The 14,877-nt window shown below is 40.0% G+C and overlaps 1 protein-coding gene and 1 long non-coding RNA gene across 8 annotated transcripts in view; one reads left to right on the forward strand and one right to left on the reverse strand.

Moving 5' to 3' along the window:
* Positions 1-14,877, forward strand: part of LOC144038104 (protocadherin-15-like) — a 113,258-nt gene that overhangs the window by 52,423 nt on the left and 45,958 nt on the right. For both annotated transcript variants that reach the window (XM_077550271.1, XM_077550270.1), the window contains 5 exons: positions 319-420; positions 5,021-5,153; positions 7,051-7,130; positions 8,529-8,622; positions 11,507-11,635. In XM_077550271.1, the coding sequence (XP_077406397.1) occupies positions 319-420; positions 5,021-5,153; positions 7,051-7,130; positions 8,529-8,622; positions 11,507-11,635 (538 nt within the window). The remainder of the gene's footprint in view (positions 1-318; positions 421-5,020; positions 5,154-7,050; positions 7,131-8,528; positions 8,623-11,506; positions 11,636-14,877) is intronic.
* LOC144038110 (uncharacterized) overlaps positions 1-14,877 on the reverse strand; it is a 105,244-nt gene that overhangs the window by 49,264 nt on the left and 41,103 nt on the right. Inside the window, exon 5 of one of the 6 annotated variants that reach the window (XR_013289152.1) lies at positions 12,164-12,290. The exons of the other annotated variants lie outside the window; for them this stretch is intronic. This is a non-coding gene — a long non-coding RNA (uncharacterized LOC144038110). Of the gene's footprint in view, positions 1-12,163; positions 12,291-14,877 lie in introns of those variants that run through there. 6 annotated transcript variants of the gene reach the window in all.

The raw sequence follows: 14,877 nt of genomic DNA on the forward strand, positions 1-14,877 counted from the left end.
TTACTGTCCACCTAATGCTATGTCATCAGCACTTGGTCTACATTTTAATTTTAATTGTTTGAATGACATAGCCCAGTCAAAACTGTTTACTCCACATTGGCATTTCTACGCTTCCGTAGGAGAGAACTTCAACTTTTGTAAGAATTTAAAAACAAACATGTCTACTGTCTAAGATAAAAAAAACTAACATTTTGCAAAACTGAAATGTGTTTGGATAAACATTTGCTTAAAGGTATTTAAACGGGGAGAAAAAACAAATCTATAATTTTCATGTATGTTGAGTTATTTTTCTCATTTCTGTTCATTTCCCCCTCCCAGCACTGGCATCATTACCGTAGCACCAGGTGTGGGACTGTCTGTGGGTCGAAGCTACGCGTTGACAGTGAAAGCCATGGACAATGGAGCAGAACCTCACAGAAGGTTAGAAAAGACAAACAAAAAAAAACTTTTTGGTTTCTCTTGCACCACACACTTTCTAGTCCAACCTTCCTGCTTTGCAGCGGAACCTATTTCACTTTCACCGAGATGTCATGAATTATAGATGTTGTATTGGAAAATGGCGAGAAAAGGGTTTTTGGGCTTCCCGGACGAAAGTGGGCAGCGTGTGTGTGTGAAGGAAGGAAGAGAAATGAAACGGAAGCGGAACGAACGGTAATGAGAGGGAGAGACACACTACTAGTTAGCTTCTCCTTTAGGGCGGCAGAGGAAATATATTGCAGAAAGACGAGAAAAAAAATGGACATGGAGGAGAAATATGAAGAAAAATGCCATATCTTGGCGAGGTGTTTTCCTTTTTCATTTCATTTGATGCAATCCACATAAAACATCCGAAGAACTGTTTAATAAGCCCAAAGTATTACGCTGCAAATTCTCAGAATATACAATAATAAAGCGCACATTTTTCCATAAATTCCGTATGGCCCTCAGGGGACTTGCCAAGGACTTCTATTACTAAGTCATGAGTTGTAGACATTGAGGATGGAAATTGATTGAATTTCCCCCGGGGGTCGAGGGGGCGGATCTATAAGTTTTCTGAATTCAAAAGATACAATTCCAGCTTGCACACAAACGTATCCCTGCTGACTGAAGTAGCGGTTGCCGAGAGATTCGTTCCTTCACTCTTTTTATTTGTCGGCAACACAACTGCACGCAGGCAGACTGCAAGCCGTGTACAAACTGCTGTCTCGTCGAGCTAACGTTCTTTTGATGCACGCTGACCTTCTTTTTCCTTGTTCTCGCTGCGCTCTTGTCTCGTAGCGCATCATCTGATGCAGACGCGCCGTAGGGAGGGCATAAACAATAGCTACTATCAAAATAGGTACCAAAACACAACACGTGCAAATCAAGCAACGCGCTTTGTTTGCTGACACTCAAAACGCATGCCGCGTTACACTTTGCCATTTAAAACAATGTTAACAATAAACTTGACAGGGAAAACAGCTCTCAGTAGGATACAGTATTTTTACACTGACTGAAAACCAAAATAATAATAAGTAGGGATGTTCGATACCAATACCAAGTACTGATACCACTAGTACTTTTGATACATAAAATTTCCCCTCAAAACAGGGATGTGATTTGACCAAAGTGAAATTATCTGAAAATTTAGCCGGGGGTCTGGGGGCCGCTGGCACCCAGCTAGGTCCAGGGCAGTGCCCTAGTGGGGGGACAAGGGGGGCTTCGCCCCCCGGAGCTCATGGGTTTTCCGTGTTTTTAAGTACTTTCAATGCACTCACATGACAAAGAAATAGACAAAACAACAGCATAAATTTTCAATGTATATTGAACTATCCCATATAAAATGGCAGTTTTAGTCAACTCAAAATCAGTCACATTCAAAAACATTGGACTGTCTTTGCTTTTAAAAAATATCACTGAGAATATCATCATATCTAACTAATGTGTTTACTAAGTTAACACATAAATAATGTTGAAGAGTTCAAATTTCATGAACAAATAATTGTATCATGACCAAATGAAAAGTAACTCATATTAGAGCATACCACAAATGTCTTTGTTATAGCAGAAGATGTTATCTGTCGGAGTCATGTGCATACACAATGAACTACTAAAAAAAAAAAAAAAAAAAAGGATTTTTTTTTTGGGGGGAGATAAAAAAAAAAGCGGAATTCCGCGAATTAGCGGAAAAATCACATCCCTGTCAAAAGAACGACAGATAATTCAGAGTCCACCATGCAGCCCAAGCTTATGTTTTGTTGACCTCAACATTTTTTTCTCCAGACCACTGAATGCATTTTTTATTGGGCCAGATGCAAGGGTGGCCTCTCGCCAATGATTTTTGTCAGTTATCAGCTGTGTGGTCCCCCTAATCAATAAAGAGCGCAGATTGTGCAGGTGGTCTCCACGCGGGTCCCCCCCCCCCCTCCCCTCCCCTCCCCCCTCAGTTTATCTCTGGAAACATAACCCGCACTGCAAATCAATATCCATCTCTGCTAGCTGATTTGTTATGGGTCAGGACCCAAAATGAGTTTTGTGTCCGCCTTCTGGTGGGCCCCTAACGAAACATGACTTCTCATGGGGGCTGATTACAGAACTGTTGACCCTTTGTTGTCATGGTGATGGATACGGAAGGATTCTCATTTTAAAGTCAGAATTCTGAGAATAAAGTATAACCTATATATATATATAGGTTATACTTTATTCTCAGAATTCTGACGATGATGGTAGCACTAAGAAAGTCACAATTGTGAGAATAGTTTATATATATAAACTATTCTCACAATTGTGACTTTCTTACTATTCTCACAATTGTGACTTTCTTAGTGCTACCATCATTCTCATTTTAAAGTCAGAATTCTGAGAATAAAGTATAACCTATATATATATATATATATATATATATATATATGTATATATATATATATATAAAAACTATTCTCACAATTCTGACTTTCTTAGTGCTACCATCATTCTCATTTTAAAGTCAGAATTCTGAAATTAAAGTCAGAATTCTCACTTTAAAGTCAGAATTCTGAGAATAAAGTCAGAATCCTGCCAACTTTTTTTTTTTTTTTTTTTTTAAATCTTTACTGGCCCTAATTCTCTTCCGTAGATGGACGGGTTCTATGATTTTTAATGTTGGTGACCAAAGTGAGCGTGCATCGTTTGTAAATTGGGCTCTTAAAAAATACAGTTGAAGTTTATTGGATTAGGAGGAGCAAAAGCCAATATTACTGACGTCCATCTAGCTCATGCTTATTTTATAATAATAAGTGGTGCCACGAGATGACATAATTAAATTGAATGTTCCGTATAATACAGACAAACTATGTTTAGTAAGCCACAGTAATATAAATAGTTCTTGGAGCCAAGTAAAGGAACTCCAAGCCAATTCTCCGACACTTCATCTTGAACTTTACCTGACATGAAGTACACAAGGTCACGAGTTACTTTTAGTCATGATACTATATTTCTGCCTGAATCTAAAGTTCCTCACACCCTCTTTTTTTGGCTTCAACTTTGGCCCTCAGCCACTCGGGGAAAATCAGCAGACTTGGCAGGTAGCGTGCGGTGGGCGTTCGGATGCTTAAGGCTGCCTGCGAGCTGTTTGCCAACCGACACTTGAGAAGCCGTCGTCATTTGTTTCCGCAAATTTGAACGTTTTGATAGCGGGCACACGAAGGCCCCTCCTGATAGGGATATGGTGGTAAGCTTTGTAAATAGTCTGTCTCCACGGTAACAAGCTGTCGCCAAGTGTCACGCTTATTAGGATGTTAAGAAAACATCGGTGAGCAGCACGAAGGAAAGAGGTTAGGTGAGCGGTGAGTCATTAAGACTTCATTAAATGACCTTGTGTTGGTGTCATTGTCTCAAATTAGCTTGCAGCCTCAATGACACTTTGGAGGAGGGGCCCGCCTGGGGCATAGCCAGGTGACATTGGAAGGATTTCCTCTCTTTTCTTTAATCCTTCCTCGGGTCTCCTGACGGCCTCACGACTCTGGCTGGAAGTGTTCGGTTTAGGTGAACGGTATGGGATTTTTTAATAGGTTTTAGGTGAACTAATGAATACAGACACATTCGCACATACAAAAAAAAATTATAATTTTTTTTTTTTAACTCTTTGACTGCCAAAAACGTTAAATAACGTTTAGTAAAACCCTATGGATGAGTGCCAAAGACGTTAAAATACGTTTTTTTTCAAAACAGAGGTGAAACTAACCATTTTCTATTGTTGATTACTGAAAAACGGAATAAGGTAGAAACAAACTTTTTTTTTCTGATGAAAGATGAGAGTCCAATCTTTTTTTTGGTAGTATGTGTGTTTCCATAGTCCAAACACATAATTTTCTGTGGACCTTGAAAGATCAGTCAAAAATGCTTAAAATCGGCTGGCACCCACGGCATCCCTTTTCTGAAAACGTCGTGGCAGTCAAAGAGTTAAAGAAAAAAAATGATGACATGTCAAATCGGTAAAATTACCGACTGAACAATACTGAGCTCTCCAGGAAAAAAAAAAAAGAAGGAAGGAATTTAAAGCAGGGCGTGGTTGGTTTGATGGGTCTCTGAGCATGACCCGTCATTGTAGAAGCTGTGCCACTGAAAATTCTTTTGGATAATATGCAGTCTTTCTCTGTCTAAAGATCTTGTTCTGGTAGTTTTCAAGCCACTATGCTGTCAACAAAAAGAATCCACTGATTAGCCTCATTAGTTGAGGTAGGCCCATTATAAAGAGACTTTAATCAATGCATACACGTTTATCTCTGTGCTGAAGCGGCGTTCCTAAAGGTCTTCCAATACTACATGCTGTATAATGAAGTGAGGGGCTGAGCATTGTTTCCTTACAAGGGGGCTTTCACGAAAATGAAGGAATACGAAAACAAAAGCTTTCCCGGCATTAAGCCTGAGCTCAGCAAGAGCACCTTTCGCAAGACTCAAAAGTTTGCCTTGTTGACTTGAATTGATTGATTAAACACAAGAGGGTAAGTGCAAAGAAAACCAAATCTCAAAAGGACAATTTGCAGTCTCTGACGCGGGTGTCTTGTTGTGTCATCCTCTCAAGGTCGTCCATTACGACGGTCTACATTGAAGTTTTGCCGCCCAACAACCAGAGTCCGCCGCGCTTTCCCCGCCAGCGGTACAGCCTGGAGATTAGCGAAGCAATGAGGACGGGGGCGACGCTGCTTAACCTCCAGGTACGAATGGAGACTACTCGCAAAAAAGTTGGCAGCGCCAATCGATTGATTAGCAGTACCTCAACCAGGGTTTAAAAAAAAAAAAAAACTGTCTGTGTTAGATCCTCTGCTAGTCGACAAAAGTATCAAGATAACTTGACTTTTCTTGTTTGTTGATGAAGTGTCACCTTGACTCCAAAAAGTTTCTTCAGTTTTACATTCAGTACAGATCAGTCCAGTTGGATGGACTCAACCTTTGCGGATTTACAACAGGTTGTTCTCAGCTAGAAGTGGCTACTGGAAAGGCCACAGAAATGGTGGACGTCCTGGGAAATCTTCATGGATTTAACACCTGTTGTGGATTTTCCCGCCTATTTCCTTCTTAACCCATTAAAGCCGGGAGCGCTCCAATGCTAACCTAGCAATAGCCAGATTGATAATCGTGATTCACCCAAGGGATCAAAAGGGAGTTCTCCACAAAATCCGTCTGGGATTGCTCCACGGTGATTTGCTCGGGAAAAGGCGGGACATTGGGTGCAACACTTTGAGCTGATTGGACGATGCGGCATCTTGTTACACGCTTGTTTTGACCAATCACGGCAACGGATGAAAATGTCATCTTTACCAACTAAAAACGCACGACGCGCGCCTCTTGCTGTTCAACATTCAACAAGGAAACAGTGAGTAATTCTGCAAGAATAGAATTAATTGCAGCGTCCCTTCGTCGATATTAGGTTATTACGTTTCCCACGGTGTCGCCGCTTCCTGGTTTCGTCCTACCAACCAAACACAATTTCGCTCTGTGATTGGTCGTTCGGATCGCTGGAAATCAACGGGCTCGGTACAAGATGTATTTTTGGGAGTTTGTGGAATCACAAATAGCGCGAGAATTCAGCTTGCAGAGCAAGGTTACTCCAGCTAGCTGTCTTCAACCTTTAAATCCGGGTACGAGCGGATACGTCATTTTGTTTTGTTTTGACCAATTCTTGGTCTCTTAGCCGATGAAATGCATCAGAATATACACGAGAGGGTGACGTGGGCCTCGTAGCACGGCCTGGATTTTTATCCGAGCATTTATGGCTTACGCAAATTCACGGGAGTTATGGAATAAATGACGCGATTGACCGCGGCGCGGGAGAACTTCGAATCAGTGTAATCAGCCGACGGGGACATATTGTTAAGAAATATGTTTGTAGACGATGAGGATGTTGAAAATTTGAACGGCTTTGTAACGGGATGGACGACGAATAATTAACAATCGATTCCCCGAGGTTATTACAATATGCGATTTCACTTTCCTTTCTTTGGTCCTTCCTCGGGTCTCCTGACGACCTCACGACTCTGGCTGGAAGTGATCGGTTTAGGTATGGGATTTTTTTAATAGGTTTTAGGTGAACTAATGAATACACACACACGCACGCACCCACATAAAAAATAAATAAAATAAAAAATAAAAAAAGAGCTGTGATGATGACATGTCAAATCGGTAAAATTACCGAATGAACAATACTGAGCTCTCCAGAAAAAAAAACAACAACAACTATGCAACGGCAGTGTTGAAGGTAAATATACTCGCAGATGCGACACATTTTTCCAATATTGAAGGTTTATAATAGTAAACTTACTGTAGGTTTGTGTGAACGCCACAGGTGTAAGCTCTGAAATGTTTTTTGGAATTATGTTTCCGCATCAGGCGCTGAGATATCAACTATTTATTAATATTGTTGAATTTCCAGGAAACTTCAGGTTTTCGGGGGTGACTCTCAGGCGCTTTAGGCCTTAATGGGTTAAGCAAGTTTTGTATCAAGTACTGAACCACTGAAGGAGTTTTAAAGTTTATAGTGCATTTGAAGTTCCAGCAAGTAACTTTTTGCGAGTTGGATACAAAGAATATCATGATGGTTGATCTTGATTTTAGGCCATCGATCGGGAGAGGGACCCCATCATCTACAGAATCAACCGTGGGGATCATCATGGACAGTTTTTACTGGAGCGCAAGTAAGCGTCAACAAACTAACACACACAAACTCAATGTCTGTCCGTCTTCAATCCCGCCTATCCGGGGTCGGGTCGCGGGGGCAGCAGCTTTAGCAGGGAAAGCCCAGACTTCCCTCCTCCCCAGCCACTTCACCCAGCTCCTCCGGCGGGATCCCAAGGCGTTCCCAGGCCAGCCGAGAGACGTAGTCTCTCCAGCGTGTCCCTGGGTCGTCCCCGGGGCCTCCCGCCGGTAGGACATGCCCGGAACACCTCCCCGGGGAGGCGTCCAGGAGGCATACGAACCAGATGCCCGAGCCACCTCAACTGGCTCCTCTAAATGTGGAGGAGTAGCGGCTTCTCACCCTAACTCAAACTCAATGTCTTTCTTATCTAATCTGCATCAATCTTAGAAACGGCAAAACAAGATCTTGTACGATCCAATATAAGATGTCTGCCTTTCTAAAGAGAAGAAAAAGAGCAACTTTCCTGGAGTGGTGCATGCTGAGTGTTTGTCAACAATCAGACAAGAGCGATGCAGTCCAAATCAGTAAGCACCACTGGAGAGACAATAATAGCTCCAAACGATCTTGGAGTCAAATAATGCCACGTTAGAGAATTGGGCTCCAACAAGAACTTTCTAACAAAAGGCGCACTGCTGTATTTATTCATTTATATGTCATCAAAAATGCATTTCCACCACCAGGGGAAGGTCTATTTACATTTCTTGGGGGTGTGAGGAGAAACCCGGGAATTATATTTTCCGAAAGAGAAACACAAGAGATGCAAATGCGAAGTGACGTGTGGAGTAAAAAATGACGGACCTAATGTTGAACAGCAGCCAGGAAGCGAAGACGCAGGATTTAAGGATTTAAAAATCCCAATGTAAGAATATGTATTCAGCAAAAAATAAAAAATAATTCATGAAACAAGCACTTTAAGGCGCTTTCATCTCCACGTTGGAGGAATATTAGATAGGCTTTGTCAGACATTGTAAAACTACTCTTGCTGAGCTTTGGCTGTATTATTATAGCACGACTACAAAGGTGTGCTGACTTGTACTTTCACGCAAGCTACATGACGCCCTGCAGCTCATGTCGACACAAACTTGCGCAATATTTTTTTACATTGGCCCACTTTGCAAATTAAAGACTTATATTTTGCTTTAAGAAATCCAAGCCGACGCAGCGCAGCCAATGCAAGGATGTACAGTCGAGAATTACATCAGCGTGCGTTGCATCTGTAAGCACGTTCAAAATATATTAGCATCATTTTGCTAACTGCTTAGACAGTAGCTTTCCTATTTTCAGAACTATATGGTTGTTAAGTATTAGCAAAAACTAAAATAATAATTTTTTAAAACTTTTTACACTCATAGCTCCAGGATTAACCGTATTTTATTGATGTGTTTCTCTCCTCCAGTTCCGGGTATCTGGTCCTGGAAAAACCTCTAGACAGGGAGGCTCTGGACTACTATACCCTGGTGGTCACAGCGTCAGATGAGCGACCCGATGGGGTAAGAACACTCACATTAACTCATTTGCTCCCAAAATTGTAAAAAAAAATATTCTATTTTAAATATTGCCATGGTCCCCAAAACATTTATACGTTTTAAAGTTGTTTATACGTTTTTTAAGGCTTTGATGCAGTCTCTGACCTGAAGAGGTTGCTTAAAGCAATAGTAGTTATTACAAAAACGGCCAGCAGGTGGCAGGAGAGTATAAGAGATCAACCAGGGCCATGTTGCAACAAGCTCTTTTTGCCAGTGTTTTCAACAGGTTTGTGAACAATGATGAAACTTAGCTATATTTTAATGCTAATTGCTGCAAAACGGAAACAAATACAAATATACTTTTTTTCTGATGAAAGAAGAGACTCTAATCTTTCTTTTGGTAGGTTCCATATTTTTATAGCAATAGAACAAAATATTCTGTGGGCCTTGCAAAATCAGTCAAAATCTAGTAAAACAGCCGGGAGTGAAGGGGGTTGCTTCAGTGAAAATGGCTAGGAGTGAATGAGTTAACAAGTAAATGAGGTAAAACATATACTGGAACCTCGGCTTCAAGTCGGACTAAATTTGAATCGTACGAAAACCAAAGCAATATTTCCAATAGGAGAAAATGTATGAATGTAGACAAGTAACACCTTCCAGTTTAACGATGGTCCTTTACGGTGCCATTAGCCTTGAGGGAATTGCAGATGCAGCAAAGTTAGAAAATGGCTTCTCTTTAAAAAAAAATTTTTTTATTTTTTATTTTTAAAAAGGATTGATTTGTGTTTTACCTAAAAATGAGCTTGAACCTGCAGTGCCTTCCCAGCCTAATTGATCTCAGGTCACCCAAGTCCAACTCAATCACTAGGCCTTATCTTTTCTTTATTTAGTCAACTCTTCAGGCGCTGGCACTTGAAAGTGGAATGAAATCACTGCATTTCCTCCTCGTCTTCTATACGCTCTTGGACCTCCTTTTAATCTTGTAAGAAGTCTACCTCCCCACTTAATAGCCCCGCCATTACACATATATAACCACGTGTAGTGTTCAAGGTGGTCCCCTTAAGTCGCCATGAGGCTTGCGTGTTCATTCAGGAAGGAAATGTTGACACTAATAGTCGATTGCGGAGTCAGCCTTGACAATTAGTGCAATGTCCTTGTGCTCTCAAGTCGGAGAAACGCTAAAAGCACTTTGACCATTCTTCCTGCTTGACACTCCATTACATACTTTTTTTAACATCGGGAAAAATATGGGTGCCGCGGAGAGAGAGAAAGTTGGACGGTTGGAGCACAGTTAGCTCACATACTCGAGGCTATTAATCAGCATCTTTCTAAAAGGCCTTGGCTTGCCTTCACGTACTGTATATGCGCACATAAAACTACACACACGCACGCTATTATTAAATGTAGCAGTGGCGAGAGTGTCAAACTACAAGGTGCCTAATTGGCTATTTGGCCGCTGAATCCATCATGCTGCCACTGGTTCCACAGGTTGCGAACAAGCCGGCCCTGACCCGCTGCCAGCATGACAAGCGTGGTCCGATTGGGCAGTTTTGCAGCGGATCACAGCGTGAATAAATCATCTCGTGCTGCAGTCATTCCGCACGAGCATACACACAGTTTGTTGTCATTACTTTAAGGAATTACCAATTTTTATTGGGCCCAAGGCATCTATTTTGGATTGCCAAACTAAAATAACACAAACAAATGGGAATACTGAAATGATGATAGTAGATGTGCAGCGATTAATCGAAAACTAATCGGTTATCAAAATAGTCGTATATTATTTTTGATAATTAATGAATTGTTTCGATGTCGTTTTTAATTTAAAATTGTCCAAATTCTCGGAATTTCAGTTCCTTATCAGAAATTATTCTCAGGTTTTTCGCTCCAATATTCTCCCCATGAAAGCGGACCGATTACATTTGTTTTGAACTAGAGGTGCACCGATCACAATTTTCCGGCCAATCACCAATCTTTTAAAAAGTCTGACCTGCCAATCCCGATTTTTGCCGATCCCCATTTTTTTCACAACAAGCAGCAGACACCTTCAGTGCGTGTTCCAATCTTATTTTATTGGAAAACATTGAAAAATATCTGTGAAATAATACAAATGGGTTTTAACTGCACATGAAGCAGTTCTCTCAAATAAAAATGAAAAACCTGTTAGTCATTTCAGCAGAAGAGAACAGTGGCTGACTTTTGAGGGAGCGATTGATGGAAAAGATCGGTTTAAATTGAAAAATGAAAAATTAAATTAGGGCCGATGAATCGGACGGCCGATCGATCGGTGCACCTCTATTTTGAACCAAAATAAAATTATTTTACTTTTGAAAACAATGATCAACACTTTTGCCGATTTCCCTCACATTACAGACCAAACCAGCAACTGAATCATCATTTGTTTGGGCGCTCTCGATTTGAAATAATGTCCAGTTTTTGAAAAAAAAGATGGAAATTTAAAGGGATTTTTGACCTACTTCATCAATTAATCGAAAAAATTAGACAGATTACTCGATTACCAAAATAACAATTAGTTGCAGCCTTAGATGAGAGTCCCAATTTACTTACTTTCACCAGTTTTGCTCCTAAAAAAAAGAGAGCACATTTTAATAACATTTCTAAAGTAGAATGGATGCAAAAGCAGCAATTTTTAAAATGAGAAGCTCACACAAAAGCAAGCAAGCAGACCACCAAGGTCTAAATGCAGGTAATTAGTAAGCAAAATTAGCTTTTAGTATCTCACACAGGGGAACTGTTGGGAAGAGAGATCTGGACTGGGAAAAAAAAAAAAAATGAACATAGCAACATGAGTGGCATATTTGCAGAAGCTTCGGATGCTCTTTGATAAAACTGTAATGGTAACAAACTTTTGTGTGATGTGCGCGTGTGTGTGTGTGTGTGCGCGTAGACATCCACCGCGACGGTGAACATTGTGGTGACAGACGTCAATGACAACGACCCGCTGTTCGATCCTTCATTGCCGGTGAACCTCACTGTCACCGAAAAGCAAGATCATGCATTTGTTGGACAGGTCAAGGTAGGAATTACCACACACACACACACTTTGATCGCCTGAATTTCATTTCAGTTTCAAGGCGCACATGATGAATATGAATGTAAAATGACAGATTGGAGTCGAGAGCAAGATTTGACACCAAGTGCCACTTTTTTTTATGATTAAATGGAAATTTAGTAACTCTTGCTAGGGCAATGCACAATTCCATATGATAGAATAAAGGCCTATAGAGACAAACAAAGTGGCTAATATATCATCATCATCATGAGGGACATAGCAACTACAAATATCACAATTTTTTTTTTTTTTTTTCAATTTCAGTTTCAGTTAGTTTTCATAACCTTAACGCAGTCGCATTTTCCTTCCAACCGCGACGCTGCAATAAGTCACGCGCGTCTCCTCCACCTGCGAAAGGTCACCACCATGACACATAATTAGAGACGCTCTGATCTACTTTCACGTGTCTCCTCCCACTCCACAAGTTCCACCGAGACTCTTAATCAAATAGAGCCGCTACCATTTACAGCGGGGATCGACGATCATCAACATACCTCTCTAATTAGGCCCGTGAGTTATCACGCTCACATGTCAGTGCGCATTTGCAGGTAATTTGAAGAGTGTGCTCGCCTGCATTCCCAAGTGCTTATTTTGAGCATTCTTGGAGTCTGTTTGAAGCCTTTGACCATGAAATGTAAAAAAAATAGTATGCTCACAACCTAATGAGATTTAGGATGCAACAATGAAACGTTTATTATTTTTGATAAAAATCAGAATTTTGAAATTAACTCATTCAAACCCAAAAACATATAAATACGTTTGCACTCCCAAAAACGTATTAATACGTTTTTTTTTTTTTTTTTTAATGCTAGAGCATACAGAAGGCTTTGATACAGCTTCTGCTTAAAGCAATATATATATATTTTTTTTTAAAGGCCAGCAGAGTATAAGAGATCAGCCAGGGCCATGTTGCAACAACATCTTTTTGACAGTGTTTTCAACAGCTTTGTGAATAACTAGACAAAGTGCAATTTCTGTAGAAATTGTATGCGAATGCTAAAAAGCTCCTGGTTGCTACCATTGGAAATGATTGGGGGGGAAGTAAATTGAGCAAATACTGTAAGTAATGTGGAATCAAACGATATAAACCCCCCGCAAGGCGTACATTTTTTAAGCAAGTTGAAATTTGAACGGTGTAAATCGGAAGTGTTATGTGGGAGCTGTTTCACGGCAAAAAAAGTGTGGAGAATAAAAAACAATGACGTGGGAATGCAGCAATTAGCAATGCAGAATTCAGCATTCCCACAATGATGAAATTTTGCTATATTCTAATGCAAATTGCTGCGAAACGGAAACCGATACAAATATACATTTTCCCTGATGAAAGAGACTCTAATCTTTCTTTTGGTAGGCTCCATGTTTTTCACACAATATTCTGTGGATTTTGCAAAATCAGTCAAAATCCCGTAAAACTGCCGGGAGCGAAGGGGGCTGCTTCAGTGAAAATGGCTGCGAGTGAATGAGTTCACTTTTGGGGGGGTATTTTTATTACAGTTCCTCTGAGGAACCACGTTAAGCGTAAATAATGAAAACTCCGGTGAGCATGTGGTAGACTTTTCCAAGAAGGTGTCATTTCATTTCGATCATTCCCAAGTATTCCCATCCTGATTTCCATCTCTGGAAATTCTCCAAGACTAAACAGACGGCGCTCATCCCCAGAGCGTGCGAGATGTGCGAGGCGTGACTGTGGGCCTCGATCCAAATCAGGGTCGCCACCTGTAGTTATTAAACATATTTTCCGGAAGGATGAATGGAGACCTGAACTTGGTGTGCTGATGCTGCTACAATGCGGCAGAGAAGGATGGGAGAAAAATAGTGAGAGCAAATAGAAAAAAAGTTGACTTTTGCACCACTAAAATGATTCCCATTTAAAGAAAATCGTTGAAATCAACAATCGTTAACAGGCCATTTTGCAATGATGTGTTTGGTATCAGGGCCACTATCCTGTTGTTGCAATTATAGCGAACCAATCAGAGGCTGGAAAAATGCTCAAGAAAATCATCACGTGCGATGACAATTTTGAAAACTGATTGGTTAAAGAAAGAGACCCTTTGCTAATAAAGTTGAAGTTACATCGGTCAATGCTGCTAATTCTACGGAAGAGGATTAGGGCCAGTGAAGACAAAACTATTGTATATTTAAGTGAGAATTCTGACTTTAAAGTGAGAATTCTCACTTTATTTTCAAATTTCTGACTTCTCCCAACAATTCATAGCTCTAGGTCACAGTCAGAATTCTCACTTCAAAGTCAGAACTCTGAGATTAAAGTCAGAATTCTCACTTCAAAGTCAGAACTCTGAGATTAAAGTCAGAATTCTCACTTCAAAGTCAGAACTCTGAGATTAAAGTCAGAATTCTCACTTCAAAGTCAGAACTCTGAGATTAAAATCAGAATTTTCACTTCAAAGTCAGAACTCTGAGATTAAAATCAGAATTCTCACTTCAAAGTCAGAACTCTGATATTAAAGTCAGAACTGAGATTAAAGTCAGAATTTTCACTTTAAAGTCAGAACTGAGATTAAAGTCAGAATTCTCACTTTAAAGTCAGAACTCTGAGATTAAAGTCAGAATTCTCACTTTAAAGTCAGAACTCTGAGATTAAAGTCAGAATTCTCACTTTAAAATCAGAACTCTGAGATTAAAGTCAGAATTCTCACTTCAAAGTCAGAACTCTGAGATTTAAGTCAGAATTCTCACTTCTAAATCAGAACTCTGAGATTAAAGTCAGAATTCTCACTTCAAAGTCAGAACTCTGAGATTAAAGTCAGAATTCTCACTTTAAAATCAGAACTCTGAGATTAAAGTCAGAACTCTGAGATTAAAGTCAGAATTCTCACTTTAAAGTCAGAATTCTCATTTTAAAGTCAGAATTCTCACTTTAAATTCAGAACTCTGACATTAAAGTCAGAATTTTCACTTTAAAGTCAGAATTCTGAGATAAAAGTGATTAAGTGAAAATTCTGAGTTTAAAATCAGAATTCTCACTTTAAAGTCAGAATTGTGAAAACAAAGTGAGAATTCTCCCAAAACTTTTTTTTCTCTTTTATATGATTCTGAGGGCCCTCGGCATCTTAGATATTGAAACGTCAACACATAGAAGCTGAAATCTGATTGGTAAATAAATAATTCAATAGAATTTAGCTATGCTGTATGTAGGTAATGCTAAAAGTATTTTGGCCATCTGAAAAGACTTCAGAGTGATTTTC

Source organism: Vanacampus margaritifer, chromosome 18 (assembly GCF_051991255.1).
Source record: "Vanacampus margaritifer isolate UIUO_Vmar chromosome 18, RoL_Vmar_1.0, whole genome shotgun sequence".
Classification (NCBI taxonomy): Eukaryota; Metazoa; Chordata; class Actinopteri; order Syngnathiformes; family Syngnathidae; genus Vanacampus; species Vanacampus margaritifer.